Genomic DNA, 26,960 nt, shown 5'->3' on the forward strand with positions numbered 1-26,960 from the left:
TCGACGATGTACTTCTCATCGTTGGATTCCTTTATTAAACCATCCCTTCCCCGCCATTTGTTACACTAACCTCGCCAGTACATACTAATAGACGTTTATTCAGCACCGAACGATACACACCGGGTATTTATTAAATGTCGCAAAATACGATTTACCATGCCGATGTCCGGAATTCAATTATAAATCTATTTACGAGCATTGCCCGGTTAATGGTTCGTTTTATGAACGAGCTGTTGCGGAACGAAATTTATCCGTAAATCGACCGCACGTAATTGAACCGCTATACAGACAGACAGATAGAGAGAGACCGATATACGAAGAGAAAGGCTTCCTGTCGTGAAACGCGCGTCGACATTGAGCGATTGTATCCCGAACATTGTCCTTGAGGAAAGAGTTACGATCCGTATCCGCGGTAGAGAGGAATCTGGACCAACCGGATTTCCACCGATTGTGCCAGACGCTATGGATGACACAGTTTGCAGAAACGCCCACGGTGTCGTATGTCCCTTCGAACGCCTCCGCAACTGTGGCCACGTGCTTTTAAAGGATAACCGTTATCATATTGAGCTTCCTTTTTTCTTCTCTAGTAGGGTAGGATCGTTAGAGACCCCACCAAAGCTTCAAGATCTTAAGATTCCATCTTGTACTTTGCACAGAATAATGAAACTTATACGTACATTACGAGACTCTGTTAGTTAGACAACGAAAGAATGAGAAAATATCGTGTACTTTAGGCATAGCAAGAAAAGATATCAAAACAACAAGATAATCGCTATCACGTTACTGATTTATGATAATTATAACTGAGGATATTAACATTTATGGAATTTTTATTTTAATGGGAAGTTATATCCTCGTAAAATGGTCGTCGAGCTGTTTATCGTGCCACTAATAACGATATAGATATCTTTATACGCGGATTGCTTAAAAACTGTTCCTAAAAAAATTTGGCAAATAACAAAATAAATTACATAGCTCGACTCGAATATTTTTCTGACCGACATAATCCTATTTTACTCTGTTCTCTTACGGCTCGTACGCAACGTCTTCTATCGTGGCAAAGATAGACCATAGTCTATTTAGTCTGGCTCGTAACCGGCAGGGAATCTCTCGAGATAAACGATATCGATGGCATCCGGTTTGGGTTCAGGGTCGATTCGAAGTTAGCTCACTCTCACGTGACACGATCTCTTTCCGTTGTCCGCAGTCAACCTTCACCCTGAATATAGGATTGCCGAGGTGAAAACAGAGCCGAGCTTGTTCCGTCTCGACTAATTAGCGACGTTTCACGGCTGTCCGCGAATGCTAACTGCTTCTCTAAAGAAAAAATACTATCGGCGTATCTCGCAGCATCTTTGCAACTCGTGCGGGTAACACTGTCCTTCGGTAAGTCGCCTTGATCCCTGATTGCACTCAGGCTTAATTCGAATAGGGAGAAATGAGATTGTCTCTTTTTCTACTGCATTCTAAGTAGATTTCTTGCGAAGAGTATACGTATTTGACAAGTAACGATTAATTTTTAACATAAATCTAGATACCTAGTAGTGAAATGTGAATTTATTGTCGTATTAAGTATTAGGTTGTCTGAAATGTTTCTTTCGTTTTATAAGGAATTAATACACGCACAATATTTTTTATTTTATATTAGTTTATTGAATTATGCACGAACGTAATAATAGAAATAGTACGAAATGGATCATATCTAATTCAATAATATAAAACAGAAATTGTTGTTCATCTATTATTACCTTATGAAACGAAAGAACCTAATAATAACAGACTTCACAGTTAAAATGTCGAAACAGTCAATAGTAGCTATCAGGAGATGATGAAAAAAGCCAATTGTAACAATTTATGTTTTAGTATCTACATCTAAATAGTTCATCGTATGAAGCTACAATATGACTACGATAGACTAAAATACGAATAGATATCAGATGAGAGATATTCGTTCGTCCCAACAGTTTAAATCGTTAATTTCAACGTATCTGATATATTTAATCTATATATCTGGTTTCGATTATCTGGACAAGTTACGTTCGTCGGAATAACCATAAAAATTCTTCTTCTGCCTGTTACAGAGGAGGAAGAGATCGATGTGGTAAGCTTCGATAAACCGTGCAGACCAGCGGTTTTACCAACGAATCCAAGCTTGGCCGATCAGCAGCACTTCCAATTAACAGTTAACACCGCGTTCAAAGAGAAACCACCAGGTTCGAGACCTCGTGGTCGACCTCCCTCGAATCCAGCACGGAAAAGAGCTGCCCAGCCCGAGCAGAAGCCAGCGAAACGAGCTCGTCACAGGACCTGTCAGAGGAGAAACAAGGTAGGACGCACCATGTCATCGTCTACGTCCATATCATCGTCTACGTCCATATTATCTTCGCCTTCGCTGAGGTCAACCACATCGAGAAGTTCCTCGGACGATGAATTAGACACTGAGAAGAGGAGAGAGCACAACAACATGGAACGTCAAAGGCGGATAGAGTTACGAAATGCGTTCGAAGAGCTACGCGTTCTCGTGCCAGCTGTTGAGAAAAAGGATAAGGCACCGAAAGTCGCGATTCTCAGGCAAGCGTGTTTATATTGTGCTACGTTGGTCGAGAACGAAGAAACCAGATTAGCTAAGGTGGCGGAATTGAGGCGGGAACAGGAGAAGCTTCGAGCATCGCTCAGTTATCTAAGGAGGAGTCTCGCCATGACGCGCTAAGGGAGAGACTCTGATCGTGTCGGATTTACTCCAACACGACAAAGAAAATACCTTGCTCGCAGCGTCGTAGAATCCAACTTTTTGATACTCTGGTGGATCAGCGACAAATCTTCACTCGGCGTTTCGAAAAAGGCCACCTGCCTTGTCTGTTTGGATCTGGATATCTACTTTCGGTCGCACGACGGACGAGGGGAAAGAAGGCACTTCAAACAGTGTGTTCGGCAGAGTCAGAAGTGCGCTGTTTGAAGAGTCATAGAACAGCCTGGTCCGATTATTGACGAGAGAAAAAACACTGTGTTGTGGTTCTGTGATTCACTTGGGTGGATATGGGTAAACCGAATTTTTTTAAATCTGTTTTACCAGAAGAAGAAGCAAGTATATATATGTATAGACTCTTGTGTAAGAACAAAGAGAAAGTTAGGCCGAAGGGAGAATCGAAGGGTGGATGAAGGGTGAATGCGTATCGAGAACGAAGAAGGAATACCGTTCGCGTCGAATCGGCATCAAGTGCTGGAAGAAATCGAATGAACCGATGCAAACAGCTTCGAAAAGAATATTTATACGTATTATGTATATTTACAGGAAAGATACTTCGAATGGCAAATTACTAAAGAGAGGCAGGGAATTGATCGTAGATTACTTTGGCCAAATTCACGAAGTTATCTATGAGAACGCAAAATTGAGTTTAGCTAGTTTAGAGAGAAAACGTTATCGACAATAAATCTTCAGTTTTTTGTTTTTTTTCTCTCTCTTTTTTTGTTAATACACACACACACACACACATATATTACATTAAGAAAAATGCACGATTTACGAGGCTGAATCGCCGCGAATAGCGTCAATTCCATTTTTTATCCTTCGAACTCTCGATCAGTGTCATCTTAACGCGTTATAAGATTATCGACTAAGACCGGTTTCCGAGCTGGAGAATGTTTTATATATTTTAGAGAAAATGTTTTAAGTTCATGAAGATATTCGAAACGTTCGACGAGATCGAACGACGGCCACGCAGTCCGCTATTTATCACGCATTTTTTGCGCGTTTCTGCACGTTTTGTATAACACGCTCGTATACGCACGAGTTTTTCTTTTTCACGTAAAACATGCATTTAGGCGAGTCGAGACAAATCCGACGAGAGAAGCCAAAAATGAACAAGACTACGATTGTTATTAATAATAGTCTCGATTGTATTGGATTTCGAATCGGCCTCGAATCGTTCGATATCTCGTCGTTGTTTGGAATTTCGTTCTGCGATGCGAAATCCATGTACGACGGAGGGAAACGAGGCTTATTATCGAACGTTATCCGACGTTAGTTGCACCGGTTCCGAACTAACTGGTCTTAGGACGTATTTCAAAGCTGAACCGGTTTCTAGGTATATCTTTCATTTTTAGGAAATGAACGAGAAAAAGAATAATATAGAAAAGAATGAAGAGTGGGAAGCACACGCAGATTCTTTTTCCAAAACTCGTATCGATAAATCGCAATAAAGATACGAAAGAAATAGCTGCTCGTGATGCTGCTTGCTTTTTACATCAGCGACTTTGTATCGAATAGTCGAGATAAACCTGTAGTTTGACAGGTTGTCATTTAAACTTGCACAAGATATTCGCCTTATAATTACGGTACTGGTATTGTCATTCGATCGAATCGAAATTCGTACAGATTCACGCATTATCGAACGAGTTTTGGTAATTGAACGAGTGCAAGACACGAATTACGCGTGTGACTTCAGAACTGTTATATTCCTCGCAATCCTCGCAATTTCACGTAATTTGAAAGATTTCAAGGTAGAAATTATAGCAAGTCTCATTAATATTATCTCATATGATCGAGCAAAACCGTCGAGATCCCGAAATCCCGATGAACGTGTTCCAAAGAGAGGCGTGTTTCTCGTTACGGGTAGGAAACGCGTGTTCGACAATGCCATTCAACATGGAAAAAGAAAAACCATAGATGACTGGTCTGTTAACAATACCTATTCACAAATATCTTCCTTATCGAATTTCATTGTTTTCTCCATTGCAATCTCGCGTTGTTTTTTTTTTTTTTTTTTTTAACGGCGTCGCTAATAGTAGTTACTTACCGCTCGATTGATGATCGCTGTGCGATCTTTACGTTTTTCGACGTTTCACGCCTTCGCTAGCATGAATCTAAACGCGTTCTATAGTAGAGTGATTGTATTCTGGGAATCTTGCAAGTAGGTGAAAGATCGTATGAGTCACAAAACGTGTAGGTAGTGACAGTTTGCACGTAGTACATACGCGTTATGTATGTACCGTAGGGCACATAGAGAAAGTCATAGACATACACGCATACTACAAAGAGGTAATATTAGAAATTTAGTCCGGGTACCTTACACACACACACACATATTCTGTTTTTGTTACGAATACATCAGATGCATCTTCATTTCGGATCATTTCGGTACGCGTAACGATATTAGCGAAGTTCGGGTTTCGAGTCGAAGTCCTGTCTGTCTTTTGTCTACCTTCTTCCTCGTTCTTCTAATCCGGTTATGGCGCAAAACGGATACAAACGCGGCAAAAATCTCGTAAATGGTAGTTTCCGTCCTTTTCTTCACGCCTCTGTTTCCTTCTTTCCGCCGATATTTCGCGCAGATAAACACGCCACGGAGATCGACCAAGCACACCGATCTTCGTGGGTGAGCGCCTATTCACGTGTGTTCAGTTTTTATATGCGAGTGTATAGAACTCTTTAAACTGGTGCAATAAGAGACACGAAAGAATATTACCTTCGTGGTAGATCGTTATTTTGTTGTTAAACGATCATCGGTATCTAGTTTATCCGAGAAAGAAGTAGACAGGGCGTTAAAAACTCGAGACTAAGGATCGAATTGTTCACTTTCTTCTTTTCTATTATTTCTCGTTTTTATAATACAAACGATCGATCCGATATCTGTGCTCGTTTTCGAAGCTTTTCTACGGCTAAGAAACGTCGAGTTGGAAAGGAAGAGACGTCAGATCTCGCGCTACCAAGAGATTGTAAAGGTTGAAGAGAAAACTAACCTCGATTAGCATGTTTTCATTTCTTTTTGTCTTTAGGACTTCTTGTTTTCGTTCGTACACGGTACACGTTCGCTAAGGTGGATGCTGAACGGCAACACACGGTTTTATAACATGAAGGAAATCTTTTTTATCTGATTAAGATCCGTGCGGAATACGCTTTTTAAACGCGTGTAAATAATGTACATACATATATAGGACAATATATAAACATGCATAAATAATACATAGCCATGTATGCATGTACATTGCAAATTATAGATGCTGAAGCGTGTAAGTACGTAAGGTAGAGAGAAAGAAAAATAGATCGAGAGGGAGGGACAAAGCTTGGGTGGGAGAAGAATAATAATACTACTACTACTACTACTACTGATTATTATTATTATTATTATTATTATTATTATTATTATTATTATTATTATTATTATTATTATTATTACCATTATTACCATTATTATTATTATTATTACTACTACTACTACTGCTGCTGCTGCTACTACTACTATTACTACTACTACTACTACTACTACTACTACTACTACTACTACTATTCCTACACTACTACTACTACTATTCCTACACTACTACTACTACTACTACTACTACTACTACTACTACTACTACTACTACTACTACGCTACTACTACTACCACTAATACTAATACTATTGCTACCACTACTACTATTACTACTACTATTACTACTACTACTACTACTACTACTACTACTACTATTACTACTACTGCTGCTACTACTACTATTACTACTACTGCTGCTACTACTACTACTACTACTACTACTGCTACTACTACTACTAATACTGCTACTACTACTAATACTACTACTACATCTAATACTACTACTATTACTACTACTACTACTACTACTACTACTACTACTACTACTACTACTACTACTACTACTACTACTACTACTATTACTATTATTATCATTATTAATATGTTTCATTATCAACATTATGATAACTTATAATTATAATTGTTACTTGTTTTAGTTAACAAGTTTTTCCTAGCAATACATAAAATATATCGTATGATGATGATAATAATAACGACGGAGTTTTAGAGAAGAAGAAAAAGGAAAGATGGATATTTTATCACACGGACGATGAGAAACTGGATCGTTCGTGTAATGTTCAATTGATTGCGGACGCGCGATCTATATAATTAGATTACGTTGTTTGGCGACGATTTAGATTTAGATGATCGGCAACAGAGATGAGAAAAAAAGATATATTATGGTAGGGATTATATTATATTATATATTACGATGAAAAAATATATATAAATATATGTCTATGTATACTGTAATAAACAGAGAAGAAAAGAAAATGGAAAGAAATCAGGAGGATTAAAATATTAGTAATATACGGACGCGCATGAGAGAAAGAAAAAAATACATCGTTGTCGCGGCCGATCGCGGAAATATACCGGAAGACGTGTTTATAGAGAGAGGAGCGAGTGCAGTGCCCTCGCGAGGGGAGATAAAAGAAAATATAGAAAAGGCAAAATAATGTGTTCATTACAATTGTAGGTAACAGTATTCGTTTATATACATACTTTTTACGGGCTATATTGAAAGAAATAGAAAATGGTAAAAAAAAATATATATATAAAGAAATAAGAAATGGTAAACGGAGAAGTTATAGCAACGACTGGAAGAAACAATCTTTCGGTAGATAAGCTTTTTTCACATATACGTACATGCATACGTACCTTTATGTACACACGATATACACACGCGTACCATATATACATATACTCCCTCTCCCATACATATTACAAACATACACAATTTGTATTACACGCAAATATTCTAATGACCACACCTTCGCGTACGTATTATACATTACGCGTGTGTATACACGCGCGACTACGAACGAGTTAATATCGTGAACGGCGGATATACTCGGAGAGGAGAGTGGGCTGCCAGTGAGAAGAACGCACGCTCTCTCTCTACAATGCCGGACGAAAATTAAAGAGGGATTGAAAAGTCGCGATGACAGCGTGTTCGGGTGGGACTCGAGGGGGTAGAACTGATTGACCGACACAGGACGGACACGTACGAAATGCGAAGACGTAAAGAGATCGGCCTCTTTGGGAATCTATGTCCGAAAGCGTGTGCACGTGCATCCGGAAATAATGTTTCGACGTATTCGTCATTCCTCACTTAGCGTTGTAATATACGATCGCTAACACGCGTGTATACGCACGCATATACACATATACATTTTATACACCACACCTAATAATACCGTGCAAATAGCGCATATACATGTACGGACAGATCGCATACGAGACACGCGGCAATCATCTATACACGCATACGAATACAGGTTAATTAAAGACTAATCGACGATACGACCTGAAACCTGAATCGCAACCCAAGTGCTTCAAATTTATATAGGTACATATTAATCGCAGTAATAATGCAGTTCGGAACCACGGGTGGAACGCATTTTTTTCGGCTGGCGTATATAAAAGTAGAAGAGGGTGGTGTGGATTCAATAACGTCGAGGAGTTCGTTTCGAAGGGTAGTCGAAGGGACTTGACTGGAAATCCCTTGTTTCTTTCGTTCTCGAGCGGTTCAATCGCGTTCTTTTTAATTGTTGCTCCGAGTATGAAAGACATACGAGATCCTTCGCGTGTCTTTCAGAAGAGATTTCTCGAAATGAGTATCGGAACGAGTACGATAAACGTTGAAGTCTAGTTTTATGAATATCTATCTGTAAAGATAGTTGAAGAAAACATTTTTACCTGTACGCTTTACATACATAATGACCGACGACGTGACTTTACTCGTCGAAAAATAAAAGATAAAAGAAAAAGAAAAGAAAGTTTTTATGTAGGGAAATATGACTAGCGACTCATCGTAGGAAAAAACGAGATAATATTTGAATACCGAACGAAATATGCACAAAGGCCTTACAAATCGAATCACAGTTTCGACGTTCTTACACCCGCGACATTTTCTAGGCGTAGCTCCCGTACTATTTTTGACAGATTTTTTATACGTTTAACCCTGCGATCGCAATGACGATAATTATTAAAAAAGAAGATTTACGCGATTACAGGAACTATTATTATATTATATTATTACCGGGTAGAAACACAATAACAAAACAAAAAGACTAACAAACATTAGAATGGAGGGAGAAGATAAAAATAAAACATGGAGCAAATGTTTTTTATAAACGAACGAAGTGGATTAGTTAACGAAAACAACGTTGTTCGCATACTCAGGATAATAATAAGAGGCGCCTTAATTTTTAACCGTATTAAGAAAAGTAAAAAACAAATTTGGTCTCTGGGAATCTTTTCGTACGACAACATGTATTTTACGTGTACATAAGAGAGAATCAGGGAATGGAGTAAAGAAGAAGGAAATATAACGTTCCTCTTCCTCTGCGCGTCAAAGTTTCGTCGAAGGGGGCCCGCATTTTGAATTGGGCGCGCGTTTTGAATTGGGCGCGCGTTTTAAATTGGGCGCGCGTTTTAAATTGGACGCGCGTTTTGAATTGGACACGCGTATGCATTGCGTATGCGCGAATTGCCACTGATCGAATAACGAAATAGGACGACAGACAAAAAAGGGAAAAAGAATAGTATAGCATTATATCGGCCACGGTTCTGAAGTTCTTCCGCTTTTAACGAAGATGAGAAATTCGTTAGTTTGATGCGACGAAATGAAACTCAACTATATATATATATATATAGCATTATGTATAATATACATACCTCGCAATAGATTTCGCCTTCACAAGACGGTAGCCTTCTCGTCACGCTAAATAATAGCGAATCCCCGTTTTATAGCAGCTCTCTGCTTTCTTTTTTCTCGACTTTTGCTCGTGTGTCCGACCTGTGAGTTCTTTATATTGTGCCAAATTATGAGAGAAGGGAAAGTGGATCGAGAGAAAGGAAAAGGAAGAAAGAGGTATCATAGTTGCAGATTTAACCGAGCGTTATTTTAGCCGAATTTAGTCCGATGCGTTTAGACTGTCCATTAGTTAGAAAAGAACGACTAACTTTCCTGTTTTTTCTTTCTTTCTTAATATTTATTCGAACATGTAGCTCAAAATACAAGGGACGCCTTTTACTAGGGTTGGTTCTCGTTGTACACGCTTTCTCCTTCCTTTCCCTTTTTCCTGTTCTTTTATTTAGTTTTATTCTTCCATATCTTTTTTGTTTTTCACCATAGATATACATATATATATATACATATGTATATATGTATATTTTTTTCGTTTCTCCCTTCGATCGACTAGAAAATATCTCTAGGCCTTCTCTCGACAAAGACATTTCTTCGAAAATTGCTCAGAGAGTGACCCTTGCTGTTGGATCGTGGAAACGTGCTTTTTTTCTCGTTTTCGATCTCTCTTTTTCCCTGCTTCACGATTTTCCTCCCTGGTTAGTCCATGCGACGCTTTTTATCCTTTGAATTGTCGTTCGGGACGATAGCCGACCGGGTACACGCGTTGATTGAGGCTTCGAGGAACGGAGAGCTATTTTCCTCCGTTTCTTTTCTTATATATAAGATATAAATATGTATGTATATTAAAAGGAAATATTAATATTATATACGTCTTCGTGATTTTACATAAAGATATTTGCGCGTTTATCCGCGGGGTTCAGGTTCCATCGTTTCGAATGTCGGTGTGAATTTTTACGCGCGTTTCTTGATCATGCGTTCCGGGACGAGCCGGGGTCGAAAACTTTAGAGATCAAGGCACGTTGTTCGAAATTTTCGAAAAATTTTATGCAATCCCCCGCGACATATCGCAAATCGTTAACAGTCATCGGAAGCCTGAGAGTGAAATGACAGATGTCGCGAGAACGATATTTTCGGTGAATTTGAAACAAACGTATCGGGAGAGGGGCCGAGTACTAGTAATAGAATTTATTCAGCATTTTTAAATATTATGAAATAATCTAGGAGAAGGAAAAATGTTGCGAGAAAAGAACACGTTCCCCCGATCTTTTACGGCGATTTTGAAGAGTGCAAACGTACCTGCTAGCCACATAGACATTAAAAATAATAATAATAGTTAATTGTGTAAAGGAAAGGTGTTGTGTACGAAACATTATGCGTTTGTAAGCGACGCGCATCGACGTAGCTGTAGCTTAAGAAAGGATAAGGCAATTATATACTATTATAATACTGTTATCATTGTATAATAACGACTCGACGTGGCGCATGAGATTCGCCTCCGAAATAGAGTTCTGCGTTCTGCGCCAGGAACAAATATGTTGTATTTTCTTTTTTCGTTTTTCTCCTTTTATTCTTTCATTTTATTTTAACAATTCGAGATACACACGCATGAGAAGAATTAGAATAATTGAATTTGCGCGTTCGCTCGGATCCAGCGAATCTCGCGTCCACGGTGTTTCCTTTTTGTAAATTTTTTTACATATACACGCGTGCAGTGCAGTCGTTAATTATAAAATACGTGCATACATGCAGAGAACGTCCCCTCCTCCAAATGCAACGATATCGTGCTTGCACGATTACGCATTCTATCTTTTCTCCCGTGTTCTCTTTGTTTATTTTTTCCCTCGTTTTATATCATATTTTTTGTTTCGTTTGATTTATGACGTGTGGTAAACGTCACGTTCGCTCATTATTTTTGCAATGCACGCATAAACAATGCCACAAGAACGACTTTACCGCTGTGCGCAAGTATGTCGATACGAATGTGTAGAAAACAGGAAAAAACAATTAGAAAAAACTGAATAGTAAAAGCAAATGAGTGAATCAGTGATTGAATCAGCGTGCGTGCGTGCGTGTGTGTGTGTATGTGTGGAAGAGAACGAATGGTAAAATACCAGAGTGAGACTGGACGATTCTGAGATGGAGTATTTTATGTATGTGTATAAGTAAAGTACATATAGTTTGCTATTAAGAAACCGTGTATCACATTGTATCAGACCTTTAATATTTTTAAAGGTAAGAACGTGCGTCAGAGAGAACGAAAGAGAGGGATGAAGAGAAAATTCTGGTTGCGCGTGACGAATCCATTTTTTCAGGGGAGGGGGAGGGGTTCGGTTCTCGACGAGAATACTTAAAATGTAACATTAGGTTTTTTATTCAAAGCAAAACAATATTTTTTATTTATCCCTTTATTTTTATATGACGTTGCTACTGGAAACCGTCTCACGAGCGAAAAGAAGGGGTGAATGGGAAAGAATGACAGAAATCGAACGAGAAGATGGAGCGAATGAGACAGAAAGGTTTAATTATGTCGACGAGCGGATGGTAACCAGAGCTAGACAACGAAATGACCCCTTGTATAGGGTGGGGTAACGAGAGGGGATCGTATATATAATCCGGGATGTAATAGGAGTAAAGGAAACATAAAGGAAAATAAATTGGGAACCCCCATACACAGATTTTTGAACTGCGATATTCATGTTATATTATATTATATATATAATATATATATATTATATACAGATATAGACCGATAGAATCTCTTATTTTTGCAAGAAAACCAGATTCCCGAAAAATAGAAAAAAAAAGTAAAAGCGAAAAGAAAAAATACTGAAAACTACGTTCGTCGTTACGCGACGAAGAAGACGAAGGACGTTTCTCGAAATCATTTTTCCCTTAATATAGACACATTTTCTTTTTTCATATTTCAGTCTTTTGACGCCTTGTATCTTTTCTATTCTATTTTGTTTTATTTTATTACACCTTTTCTTTCTTCGGTACCGAGGCAATAAATTTCAACGTTATTTTATTCGTTGCTCTTACTCGACGAATCTGTTCCGTGTTCTATCGAAACCGAAAAGGGCGCGTCCTTCGTCTTCTTTGATCGCGTTTAATTCGACGGACGCGCACCACAGAGACTTAGCCGCTTTAAACCGGGGGTGGCGTACGTTGGAATTTCGTCTCGATTCTCGCGACATTCGACGACACAAGCTTTCTACGTAATCATGATATTTTAAAGAAACACACACACACAAAAAAAGGGACAAAACGACAAAAAAAAATGATGACGATAATGATGATAAGAAACAGCGTAAAGTGTAAATCGAGGGACCCTACGTTCCGACCGTATGAGATAGAGATCTCGCTTTTAAAGGAAACGCTTATTAATAAAAAGAACGTGGAAATTTTGTTCTCCCTTTGAGAGGGTGGAAGAGCGCGAGTTTTATATTACAGAGGATTTGGTCCTGCTAGAGGACAGGTGGAAAGTTCGTGTCAGACAGTAGGTAGATATAATCGTATAGGATTTTTGCTTACTAACTATCTAATTACTCTATTATCGATTATCGAGCAATACTGTTAATAATTATTTAAAAGCTATTAACGGTAAATAACGATTGTACTACTCTCTCGTAGTTGTATTATATGATAATAATATTTAATATATAATATTATATAATATATTATATTATACATTTTATATAATAATCATATACGCATATAGAACAGCATATACTGTATAACCTTTTATCTAATAATATAATATATTATCGATAATATTAATATTAATTATTAACGATAATAATATTCGATAAGGTATCTGCGTGTAATGGATGCTTCTCGAGTTTCGTTTCCACCGAGACGCTTTCCTGGATTTCTTTTTACGTTTATCATACGTACGTTTTAAGAATTCGTGATCGGCCGATCTCGCGGATAATAGACGAAGTTAACCGGACCCACCTCGTTTATTAAAAATGGATAAATAAATAAACAAAAAAAAAAAAAAAAGAGTTCACTTGTACCTATACCTCGAGCGATTCGTTGAATGTTAGTAGTAAGCGGAAGGGAGCGTCACGATTTTTACGATTTTACCGAGAACGATCGTGATTGTCGTTCCCCGACAACATCCGTATTCCCATTACCGCCCCGGTCTCTTTTCTTTTTTTCACTTTTTTCTTCCTCCGGTTGTGTACTGTGAGATCGGAAGTTGTCGGGGAATCGTCGAAACGTAAAAGTCACCCCCGTACAATTACGTAACATTGACCTTATATAATACATAGATATATATACGCATACATACACATACACATACGCATGTTGACCGGGAGAAAAGGAAAAAGAAAATGAAGATGGAACTATTAACGATAAGCGAAGCGCATCGCGAAGAATTAAGACATGTTTATACGACAGCACTATGACAAGATTAGTGGTGTACACGTACATGTGTATACGCATCCCGCGTATTTGATATTCCGTGTGCTCGGTGCACGTGTACGTGTATGCGGCATATGCTACATTACTAGATAGAAGATAATAAATGAAAAAAGAATATTTATTCCACAAGTTAAATAGTAATATTAGAAGTAATATTTATATCTCTTTATTTACTATTTGCATATTATATAACGACGTAACCCTCACCATTTCGGTAGGATGGACGGGTGGATTTTGTACAGCAAGAATGATACAAAACAAAAGAAACAAAAAAAAAAAACAAAAAAAAGGGTGAAATAAACTGAAAGAAAAGCAAGAGAGAGAGAAAAACAGACAGACAGAGAGAAAGAGAGAGAGAGAGAGAGTAGGAAACAAGCGTGAAAAAGGGAAACAAGAAAAATATGCTTATTCGTATTAAGAAATTGTAGAGTGTGAGTGATGGAAAAAGTGTTACAGAGAGAGAGTGTGATAGCGAAAGAAAAAACTAAGAATGGACGGAAAGAATAGGTTTTGTACTTAAATTTAAAAGAAAAGGAGATAGAAAAGGTCATTCGGGTACCTAACACGCTTCGTTTTCGTTTCTTATTTTGGTTCCGTTTTCGTCGACATAGAAATATATTATTGTACACGAGCGAAATTTGTTCCTTTCTCAGCGGCATTGCGTCCGTTTTCCAGGCGTTGTTGGTGGTCGACGATCGTTTTTGGTTAAGTCGAAATGAACAACAAAATGATAAAGATCGTGCTCGATGGTTATCGTTTAGTAATCAAGTTGTACGACGGCAATATAAGTTTGAGTGATGTGCATATTAGGAATTTTTGGTTTTTTGTTACTTTAGTGGTCAACTGCGATAAATTAGGCAAAAAGAAAGTCTTCGATGTTTCTTTTTTTCAGGAAAAAGAATGAAACAGTTCCTCAACATTTATATTTCGAAATATCTTATTATATCAATAAAAATATTATCATTTATCCGAAACTGCTACTTTTTACTTATACCCTTCGATCCTATATCCAAATTCCTATCTTTAGTTCGTAAGATCGAAGATCGTTAGTATCGAATTACGTACAATATTTTGATCATCTTTATGTTAGTCACTCTGAAAACTCGAACGTGTAGCCATTGAGTAAATAATAAGGCTAGGGTTTAAAGATTACAAGTTGCTGCGGGATAAAAAAAAATTTGTTTCATATATTTCTGATAGTTCGCTAATCACTATCTTTCATAACCAGTGACTTATCGCAAGCAATAGAAGAATGTTCGAAAGCATCCTTATCGTACGAAATTATGAACCAGATAAGGCTATGTCTTCAAGGGGACATTTTCCTTTCATAAGATCGAGTAATAGTAACGTGTCTGGCAAGATACATGCTTTGACATGCTATGAACGAGGGTAGCTGAAGGGGTCGAAAGAGGCACGAAACCAAAAATCGGATAAGGAAAAAAAGAACGGTAAAAAAAAGAAGAAAAAACGAGAATATAATCGAATTCCAGTCATCCGGTTCATTTCACTCGTACCGTATATCACGTTATGGCGATTAACGGTACGATCGACGACCGGCACCGGTTTTACGAGCCTTTATTTCGCTCGTTGAATTAATTCGACGTCATAAAGAGCAAGATAATGGCCGGCTGGGATGCATCCGAAACAGCGAGCCGGGGAGAAGGTAAGCCAAAGCAGAAATTTAACGAGAAAGCCACCGTAGTCGCGGCGTTATACGCTCCGGACGAACCAAAACTAACCATTCTACCGATCAGATACGCGTTTTCTCTTTTTTTCTTAGCCTTTTTGCAATGTTCCTTCCCTTACATCGAACTCCCGTCTTTTTATTTTCTCCTTTTCTGCCATTTTCTTTCTACTTTGCTTTTTGTTTCACCGCGTCTACTCCCTTTCACTTTGTTTCTCTTTCCCTTATTTTCTTCTTTCAATTTTTTCCCCGTGCTTCTTTCTGTTCCATCCGCGCAACCCCTTGTTCCTATTTAATCTTTTTAATCGCTGGATAACTTTATCTCTTTTTATTTCTGTCATAATTTCGTGTGTTTCCTGTCTATCTATTTTCCTTCTCTAATTTTCCTATTCCTCCTTTTTCTTTTCCTTTGTAACGCGTGCTCCCCGCCTCGCTCGCTTTTCTTCAGCTCTTTTCCCTTTTAATCCGCTTTTTTCTCGTTATCCTCTCATTTATTCTCTGCCGATCGTTCTTTTTCTGTAAATCTTCCTTCTTCCTGTCTTATTTCCTTTACGCCGTGTGTCTCGTGCCCTCGATCGTTGATTTCGATTAGCATTCTTTCTTTCTACCTTCACAACGTTCGCGCTTCCTGTGGAAAGTTCCCGTGCAGTTGCGTCAATAGAATATTTCGAACAGGCCAGCCGCGATTAGGCGGCTAAATGCGAGAATTATGGAAAGCAGAGGCAACGTGCACGCATCCGCGGGACTAATAAAGCGAATGATATATAACGGGTCTCCGAAATACCACGCGTAATCCAGGATTCCACAAAAGACGACTGAACGCGAAATCGTCGGGAAACCTTTATCGGGTGTAAAATTGATTATAAATCAAATTGCCCGCCTCGACGATTCTCGATTCCGCTACGAGGAAACTTTGTTCCACCGTTTCCCCCTGATTCTTAAAATTTTAGATTCAGCTTCCGAGGAATGTGAATCTATTGTCTTTCGTCTTACATACATACGTATACTTTGCGCAATTAACTTGTATTTAATGGACCTATGTTTTATATAATAAGAAGATAGCAGATAGTTGAAGCTAATGTGAATAGCGGATAATAGAATCTACATAATAATAAACAAAATCGTAAGTCAGTATTACGTATCTTTGCGCTATATAATCAGTTTGGCGTGATTTATTATAGCTTATAAATGAATTACTTAATTATCGAAGTTTCAAGTATTCAAATTTTCCAGTTATCCAGGTTTTCACTTTTTTATAAGAACAGCATTCAAATACGAACCGTCCCCGAAATTTCTACAATCTTCATTCGACTTGGAAGGATTTTCTAATAATCCTGATAATAACAACAAGTATCATCATCATTCTGCTTTCTATCTTGTCCGTTTGAATTCTCTAAAGCAAAATTTAGCGGCACATCTAAATTTAGAGTCTAGAAAGATCATAATTTTAGGTATGTATTTCGAACAGTGGATTCTTTAGAATTTATACGTTGTTAAGATACACAAGCCTCCACTTAGTTCATGCAAATTACAAAGAGTGTCTGTGTAGATATATAAGAACGTCATTCTAAAAACATATCCTTTCAAAATATAAGCATTCGATGATATTTGGTAAAAGAACAGAACGGAACAAGAGATTACGTAATCTCGAAAGATGTTAAGTCTACGCCCGATAGATTAAAGGCTATCGAGCCTTTCCAAGTTGGTCTACTAATGTCCGTCCAGATTGACAAAACTGTGAAGAAATCGTACGCCTTGCCAGTCAGCAGGACCACTTTTGAATATGAAATTTTCCATTGCTTATTTATAGCTATTTTTTGCATATCGCAATAATTTTTTATGCATATTTATGAGAACACGTGTGCTAATCTTAACACATGAGTTTTGCGGATTACGACAACTTCCGTTCAATACTTTTATCGCATTAATTGATGGTATATTTTAATTGTAATTCGCTAAAGTTTTCCTTGAAACTGAAATAAGATTAGCATAATACGTAGTTAATGCCTCTTTTTATATGAGTTATTCTTTAACTATGATCACGTGGTAACATCAATGAATATTTCACTCTTTCGAAAGAAACATATGGGAAAAATCAATTACAACAATCTCAGTTTCTTTCCTAAGTTAACCAGAAAGGAGGAAAGATATAAAACTGGATTAAATCCTAAACAAAAAAAGAAAAAGATTCCAGATACGTGTAGCTGTATTAATTCACTCAACACATATACAAGAAGATAACATTTTGAACTTCTCTTCAAAATAATGTTCTACATTATCAACAAGGATGCAGGTATTGAAGAGTCTACGATAATTAGTAGCAGAAGCAACGTTTAACCACGAAATAAGCGTATCTTGGTGGTATCAGTGGTTGGTCCCTTCCTATTTTAGGATAAAATCCAACATATCTTAATAGCCGAATTATCTGAGTTCATGTAGATAGAAATTATCTGAGATCTCCCACGACCAGGTAAGGTTACTTTTTTTTTTACAATACCGTGTTATCTTATCAACGCTCTTGAAGGCAGAGCAAAATCAGAAACTACTTTTTCTTTTCTCGAAAATAAATGGCAACACGTAATTAACCGTGCTACATAGACGGTAAGTTGGTAAATAGTGTCTATAAACGCTAATAGAGAATATTATGCAATAGAAATAGTAAAGAACGATGTAATCTACCACATAATAATTTGTAAACAGTGTCTATTTCGAGCAAGTAGAAATCGACTTTAAATAAAAGGAAACAGATATTTAAATATTTTAGTGGACGATAACTAATTAAATAATTTTATTTTCTTCCACTTTTGCATCCACTTTATTAATATACACTTAAAATAATATGTACACATATATCCAGACGAATGTAGTTAGATAATACATCATTACACGTACAGTAAATTTTGGCAGTGATGCTTAATCGCTAAGTTTGTCTTTCACGTGATGCAAAGTATGCACTGAACGAATATTATAGGCATAATTGTATATTGCAATCTTTTTATATATTATCGTATCAATGGTAAATATCGGTGCGATGTTTATGTGATCTTTACTTCTTATCTATTCCCTGGAAACAGAAATAGTGAAGGTTTCCGAACTATTGAATTTAGAAATCTTATATATATAAATATAATAACTTAATCAGCAGTTATCAATCGTCGATAGGTGGATCTAGCCAGTCGATGAGCCTTCCAGTCAGCTGTATAAACTACAATATGTACATCTTACACTCTTTATCTCAAAAGTATAACCTGTGATATAACAAGTGCCCAAACGCTATCTCTTGTGGATTAAAATAACGAATGATTTTTGGGATGTGTTTAATTGGATCGTTCGAAATATGGATTAGAATTAGCTATGATACATATGACGCCACATATGTAATACGTTGCTGGCGTCTGATCGAATTAATGATAGCAGAATATCACTGGTAAGTATAGATTGCATGTAACACGCGTTTTTTAGACATTTTATCAGCGAATAAAATTATACGAAGTACGAGAGCGCGTATTGGAGATTAAACTGCTAATGAAATCATTTACAATGTCGTCGAAGTTCAATTATTGCTGCATAATGGTTAGTACATTATATAAGTTACTATACAGTACGGTAAGTTTAGAATGTAAAGTGGCAAAGGATTCACTGAAAATTTTTGTTTATACAAAGATATGATTAACGATGCTTTACAATGTGGTGACAGATCTATGCTTCAGTTCATCTATACCGTATGCGTAATCAGCTAAATATATATAAAAGAGCTGAGTGTGATTTTATATATGGATAGTCGTCAATTGCGTATTTGATTGCGTCTAAAATTGTAAAAGTTATACTATTTCCATCGTAATATGCTTCGTAATATTATACAACAATTTACTATACATATGGAAACTATCTTTTTTGAAGAGTAACATCATATCAGAAAATAATAACTCCAAAATACACGTACAATAATATAAAACAATTATATAATTAGTTTATTATTGTTGTATCAAATCATCTAAGGGACCAGAATAGTAGTATTAATATTATAATACAAACTCTGAAAATAGTGTTATAGATATAAATATAATATAAATACATTATTAATAAGTGTAATGGTTATAAGTAGAATAACATTAGCCAAATATTTAAGTAGTACTATATTTAAAATATAAGATAAAGCTTTGATATAACTTTCAATAAAAAATGAATGAGATCTTAATCATAACCCTAGTTTCCAAGGATACAATGATATTACGAAATATTTTCTTATTAATAATGACGAATTATATTTATGCAGTGAATACAGTAATCGTAACTGACACGAAATGAGTAAGAAAGCGTGACGCGTCGTAAGTGTCCGTTCAAAATCTACCGCCTTTGGCTTTCATGGCTGGGTGAACGGAACAAGAAGCACATGCAGACCGTGGCTGCGCATGCGCAGTTTCAAGTAAGTATAAGTGATCGTAGAGAGGTCGATATGTCGCGTGTGCCAGTTTTAACAATTTTGGGATCTACAGGATGTGGAAAATCACGTTTGGGTATCGAATTGGCTCGCAGATTTTCCGGAGAAATTATTTCGGCCGACAGCATGCAAGTAAGTGAGAAAACAATCGCTTATTATCTTGTTCTTTCCATCGTGGTCCTTGTAGGTTAGGTGCGTATTTAAAAGTTGTTTATTACCAATGAATTTTCGAAATAGAATACTTTAATTTCAATTCGTAAAAAATCCTAAACATACTACTTTATTATCTAATTGAGAGACGATATATTAATCGTGGGAAATAGTTTGTTTATTGAAGCGATCGAATAGGTTGAAACCTATAGTGTATATGCATCGTGCTATTTGACTTGCTCTTACGCGTCCGAGTCTGTTTACGTTTTAATATGGAAACATAGAAACGGCTATTCTAATACGTTACGTTTTATAAGGACAGAATATACTGAATGGTGTTTTGAAAAGCATTAATGTATAGGAATGTTGTTGTATACGTGTTATTACACTCTCTTACAATTGCTTGCCAACTTTTATGCTCACTTGCATTTTATTTATATATTATGAACAGTAAATTTCTTTTTGTCTCATTTTGTGCATGACATAGTGCATGCTTTTTCCACAAACGTATGCGCATACGATTGTTATACATTGTACATCGTCATTAGTAATTACAATTATTATACCAATTTATTGTGTAGGGACAAGAGAAAATGATTAACATATTGCTGACCCAGAACTTAAAATTAATTATTTATAGAAATTAAAATACGAATCTGTATTATTTAATTTTTATTATTTTGTTCAATATGAATATTATATTCAGCGTAAATAACATATAATAACTAATTTTTAATGAAAAAAAATATTTTCAATTGACGTATCTATGATAATAAATACTACATATGTTATAATGTAGTACAATACTCTACATAACAGTATTGCGTTATTCCGAAACACATTTGTATTCGAAGACTATCACTATAATCGCGTTTCCAGCGTTGAATGAAAATTATCGAATCATATGAGAGAACAGATTATGTACAGCGTTAAATGAGAGCGTACTTGCGGAACTAATTCATCTTGATCTTTCTCTGCGACCCGTTTCCTATTATCTTTCGCATTCAGTTGCGTTACAAGAGCTAGTTTTCTCGACAGCCGCGGTCATAGATTTCAGCTTGGTAACTTTCGGAGAGGGTCCGGAGTTAATCGTTCTAATTATCCTACTCTTTCACATGTGTAAGGTAAAACCATGACGAGCGTTTAATTACACCGTCTGTGACATAGGGATGGCCCTTTCGTCGAAAATGTCGCGTTCGTAATTATCTTTTGACCGTTTTGTCGTTGGTCTTCAAACACGTATCAAGTTAGCGTTACGCGTTCCGTGCACGAACATTTAAATCCCACGACGGAGTCTTTGTATAGCTGTCTTTATTGTTTCACGAAAGGAGACAATTTTTCAAATTTAATCCTGTTGTTCTCCTCGAGACACTATTAAATAGCACAATGAGATAAATAGATATTACCATAGTATAGGTAGTGGTTAAATATTTGATTTTAGTATTTAATATATTTATATTTACATTTTTTATACTTTCTGTATATTTCACATTTCTTGTTAATAAAGTTTCGTAAATATGAAGAGAAGATATCTAAAGGGATATAGAAACGAAGAAAAACAGGGTTAATGTGTTATTTTAATTAATTGTTTTATATTATTACAGTCAAGGTTTTCTTTTTGAGGTGGTTGAATAGGGAAATAATTTTTATATGTATTATTATAATTCAATGAATCATAGTTGTATGTCTTAATTGTTTTGTAAATTGTGTTTATGAAAAAGATATGAAATCTTTGGGTTGTTGAATATAAACGTTCAGTTTAATGTTTTGGAATATTAAATGTTTTCTGTATGCCAAAAGATTCATGAATGACTGTTGTTTCTTAACCCTGAATACCAGATTACTGAATGAATCTATGCGTGATTTATCGAGTAGTAAGACTCTTATCAATTTCAAACAAATCATCGTTATAAAAGAGTCCTCGTCTAAAGAGCAAATCATTTGATACCGAAGATGTTTTTAAAAACCCTATTTCCGCCTTAGTTTCGTCAGCATTCAGAAGTTTTGCAATTTGATTTTATTGCATTAAGAGTATTGCAAAACCGGAAGTTTGAATATTTTAGTTCTCTATTTGCCATATCATGGTTTCAAAAGTGTTACTGTATCATTTCTATTTTTACATAATTTTGGAGATATTTAATATTGCTAATACCATTACATTCATTTTAATAAACAAGATCTACGAAACAATTGAAAATATGTCTATGATTCATGAAACTATTACAGTAATATAAACATTCAAATTAGATCACAAATATCTATTTAACAATGATTGACCGTCCCTTAAAGAATATTAGAATAAAAGAAATTCGTATCCTTCGCCGTATCCTTCTTAAATCAGAGTATCGTTTTCAAAGAATTGCTTAAACGATTCTCAGAATCCTTCTGTACAAAGAATTTATCAAACAGATAAATGTAGTTACGTAAAGCGTTTCTCCAATTGACGCGTTATTTTTTCATTTTGCATATATGTATCTTCCGCATTAATGGACGGTCTTTATATCGCGCTTTATTAATATATCCGAGTGTGTTTTATTATCTCGTGGCCCGCAAAGCAAACTGTATAAATGCAAAGTAGTAAAGCTCGCATGATAGTCGTTATAAAGTAAGTGGATCGAATTAAACTTTGTCCTCTTGATGTGTGCATTACCCTAGAGGATCGTGGGACTTCCGGTCCTTTTTTGGCCGTTGCATTAGTATATCCACTGTTTCCTTCACCCCACTACTCGAAGAAAGTGAAAACTACACGAACATCCTGAGAATTCTTTTTCTCTCGGACCTTTTCTTCCTTGAATAACTGTTCTTTGATCAAACATATTATTATATTCATTCCGTGAATATATTCTTATTTCTTTCCTACCGTTTTCAGTTTACCTTCTTTTTTGTTAAAAATCCAGATGTTACATTCGTATTTCGTATGTTTGTTCTTCATTAGACTGTATAGAAAAAATGGAAAAATTACTAAGTTGCTGTTTTTGTGATAATTAGATCAGACATGTTAAATACATGTAAGAAAAAATCGGGTTATTAGATTTTTTTTGTAGAAAAAGTAGGAAGTTGTTAGATTTTTTGTAGAGAGAAATAACAAGTTAGTAAATTAGATATCTATATAGAATTTTTGTTCAAGGTGATATTAATTATTGTGTGCACTAGAGATTTAATACTAACTTTTTAATATTAAACATTTCATTCAAGAAGAACTCATTTGAATGAACTATTCTGTATTTATTTTAACTGTTGTATATCGAATTAATTAATGTTAATGAAGTTGTTGTAAAATATATGTCCTTAAAATCATGTTTAGTTAAAGCAAGCAAATGTACATCAACGTAATAAATAAAAAGAAAGTAAGAAAAATAAAGGTAAAATCATCGAGTAGCGTAGCTTTTCCTTTCGTACAATTATTCCATACGATATTTCCGAGGAACGTAAATTTTTCAGTGCACGAAGAATGTCGGACATAAATCACTACTTTACAACTTCACAGTTTTTCTATATCGTCCTATACTTTCTCACTGACTCGTTTTAACTCGTCACTCGTCAATTTCGTTTTTAAGCGGCCGCTTTCGCACGTGACAACTCTTCACTCACTTATAAATCACGTGTTCTTCGTCATTGAGATATTTTCGAATCTGTCCTCGGACGATTTCCATTACTCTCATTTGTTACGCGTAACTTCGATTAATCACATCGAGCACTGGTCTCTTTTTCCTAGTCGCTGCCTACACGTTTTCAAAATCATGTTGTTCGTCTTTCCACACGGAGTTCCCTCGACATTTTATCTTCTCCCACGTTCCTTTGTCTCTGTATCATCGCCCGTAATTGACGGAGGATTTCCCTTCTAATTTGCGCAATCAGAATAAGCTTGAGATTCTGATCGTTAGAGCTGCATCATATTTCTTAATCGTCTCGCATGTTCGTTGTTAATGTCTGTGATTATTCAACGGATTTTTGTTCTATTGCGTTTTTTGTTTAGTCAGGATCTGAATAATTGTTGAAATCTTACGCGAATTTTTAATTTGATATCCATGTCGGTTATTAATTTAGATACATCATTATATATTATCCTTTGTCGATTTATTGATCCACTCTGAAGAACATTTAAGGGCTAAAAATCATTATTTAAAACAATCGTAAAATATATTTTTCTATGACTTTTGCTCTTTTCCAAAGTGATTGCGTTATCTCTTTAAAAAAATAATGTAGTTTCGAAGAAATTATCCTTAATATTGGTATTTTCTCTCTCATTCTTCGATACGATGCAAAGAATAGAAAGATGCGTGTGAGCGTTATAAAGCTACATGTACGCATCGACACTCGAAAATTACATACGTTGCCTATCTCTATTACCACATGCTTACCGAGAAATCTACTTACATATATCTGTCGCTAGTTTCTATTTTTCCCCATGAGAATAAAAAACTAATCAATAGTAATTTCCTTTCTCATTTCAAAGGTTAGTAATAGAGCTATGACCTGCTAATGTGCAGCGAAGTATATTGTATGCATGTAGATGAATATATTTGAATAGTGCGATGAAGTGAATTAGCAATGAAGTACAAATTCACAGTATAGAAATAAAAATGTCTGCTAATGTTTCCAAATTAACATATCTCCTAAGCTTTTTACACATAAGTAGGTTAATATTATTCTTATAAAAAATGATTCAATAGAAATAGATGTTCATACGGTCATGCTATTGAAAGGGGTTAAAAGATTAGCATATCATTGCATACAACGCCTTTAGGTTATATAGTTTATTGTATAACAGCGACTTGAATTTCGAACGTGAACTATTTAATTAGGCGATTAAGGGTTCGTTTAGAATTAAACAAATTTCCCATATGATTGAAAACACCAACCAGTTGGTAACTAAGCGATTAGAGGTTCAACTGTGGGATTCAAAAATCTGTCAAATAAGCGAAAGTAACGCGTAGTCGATTGTTTAACCGATTAAATGTTCATTTTCAACTGAAAGAATATCCCAAAGGAATGAAAATACCATCCAGTTGATGATGTAATGGTTAAAGGTTCATTTATGGAATTCCGAAATTTCTCAAACAACAGAAATTACTATGTAGTTGATATCTAACTGATTAGAGGTTCATTTTAGAATTCAAAAATCTTCCAGACGATTGAAAGTATTATTTAGTCATGTCACACGCGTATAACAATACGAATGGTCATAAAACGTGGTGAGCGAAACGTCAAAACGACATTTGGTTGTGTGCATAAATTACGGTGGCTTGACCGTATGTGCCGGGGAAACCCGCACATAGTCAAACACGTGTCTGCCCACACACGCGACGAAAAAAGATATCTGCAAATTTTGTGGCGACGGGAACCGCCTCTGAGATTCTTCCTACACTCTACAACTCTGCACGATCGAGGATCGAGGACCAAGTGCTGGTCCTCTCCGTGAAATTATGGATCGCGTTCGTCGAGGGAATTGTTTTTCCGCTGGTTTTGATGACGAATACTCCGGGGATAGTGGCACGACAGTCGTTCTTCGTCGATGCTCTAAAGCGGAGTAATTTTCGAGCTGCCGATGAACAGAGGAACCTTCTGGTTGGCTGGTTCTCAGGGACGAATCGATGGGTCGTTACGCGATGCGGAGAAGTCGATGAACCGAGTGCTATACGAGTTCTGCTCCAAAGTCCCACCGGTGTGTCTTTGGCCGAGCATTTGGCCCACTGAATCTTAATATCGCGTCGTGTCAGGTCACGTAGGAATTCGAATGAGCGCACGAGTTCTTTGAAATTATTCGCGTTAGGCGACATAATCGGATTATAGGTGTGGAATTTTGGAAAGTTTAGATTTACGTGGAAGTTTGCGAACTGCTTAGGAATTGCTAATGTTTATTTAGACTTGCAGATTTTTATGCATTTTTTAGAAATTTTATGCAGAAGTGCATAGAATGCATAGAGTGTTAAAAACGTGGCTGTAAGTGCATAATATGGTGATTGTTATAATGATTGAAATATACGAATGCACGAATAGCAGTTGATTTTATTGTTTAAAGGATCAGCTGGTTAATTACGTCTCAGGAGCAAAATGTTAAAAGAAATGATAAATTAGCATACGTATCTACACGTCGTGTTTGTCAGGGTAGTTATTGTTACACTGGAAACCTTGTATTCCATTTCCTACTGTGTCCGCCAGTGTATACTGCTTCTCACCGTGACTTCGTTAAAACTTTCACACGCGAGCTGCTTCATTGAGATTTTCTCGTTGATAGAGAGTCTGACGTTCCATTGATTTAAAGCGCTCATAGGAAGGAAATGAAGGAAATAATGGTGGCACAAAGTAGGACATTATTCGTACAATACTGTTCACGTAATATCCTAACGTCTTATATGTAACATCGTTTCACTAATTTTTGATCTCATGAATATTTTTATTAATTTTTGATTAACTCATATACATTTTAATTATTTATTGCTATGTATATCATTGTTATTAAATTAACATAGTTTTGTGAAAAAATGTAGATTGGATTTTTACAGAAAAATTGTTTCGCATTTCTACAGTGCTACTCATCGTAACTAAAGAATGACGTAATGCAAGTGTAATGAAACACGCCTCTCTTACGAAATTCCGCGTAACGACTCCAACCTCACGGATTTAATACATTATTTTACATATTCTAGGGCAGGCGTACTTGAGCTAAATCTGTGATTCAAACTTTGCTTCCTACAGTGCACGTGTACCGAGCGAGCATTCAACTCTATCATTTTGGGAATAAAAGTTGCTTAATGGAGTATGCTTTTACAAAAAAATTCATTTAAC

The 26,960-nt window shown here is 36.2% G+C and overlaps 2 protein-coding genes across 5 annotated transcripts in view; both read left to right on the forward strand.

The window, feature by feature from the left end:
- Window positions 1-14,870, forward strand: part of LOC126917460 (transcriptional regulator Myc-2) — a 37,395-nt gene extending 22,525 nt beyond the window's left edge. For all 3 annotated transcript variants that reach the window (XM_050724348.1, XM_050724347.1, XM_050724349.1), the window contains exon 3: window positions 2,082-14,870. In XM_050724348.1, the coding sequence (XP_050580305.1) occupies window positions 2,082-2,710 (629 nt within the window). In that variant the 3' untranslated portion in view covers window positions 2,711-14,870. The remainder of the gene's footprint in view (window positions 1-2,081) is intronic.
- A 5,088-nt stretch (window positions 14,871-19,958) lies between these two features.
- LOC126917463 (tRNA dimethylallyltransferase) overlaps window positions 19,959-26,960 on the forward strand; it is a 116,201-nt gene continuing 109,199 nt past the window's right edge. The window contains exon 1 of one of the 2 annotated variants that reach the window (XM_050724354.1): window positions 19,959-20,153. In XM_050724354.1, the coding sequence (XP_050580311.1) occupies window positions 19,974-20,153 (180 nt within the window). In that variant the 5' untranslated portion in view covers window positions 19,959-19,973. The remainder of the gene's footprint in view (window positions 20,154-26,960) is intronic. The other variant, XM_050724355.1, reaches the window with a different exon arrangement.

The sequence above is a fragment of the Bombus affinis genome, chromosome 6, assembly GCF_024516045.1.
Source record: "Bombus affinis isolate iyBomAffi1 chromosome 6, iyBomAffi1.2, whole genome shotgun sequence".
Taxonomy (NCBI): Eukaryota; Metazoa; Arthropoda; class Insecta; order Hymenoptera; family Apidae; genus Bombus; species Bombus affinis.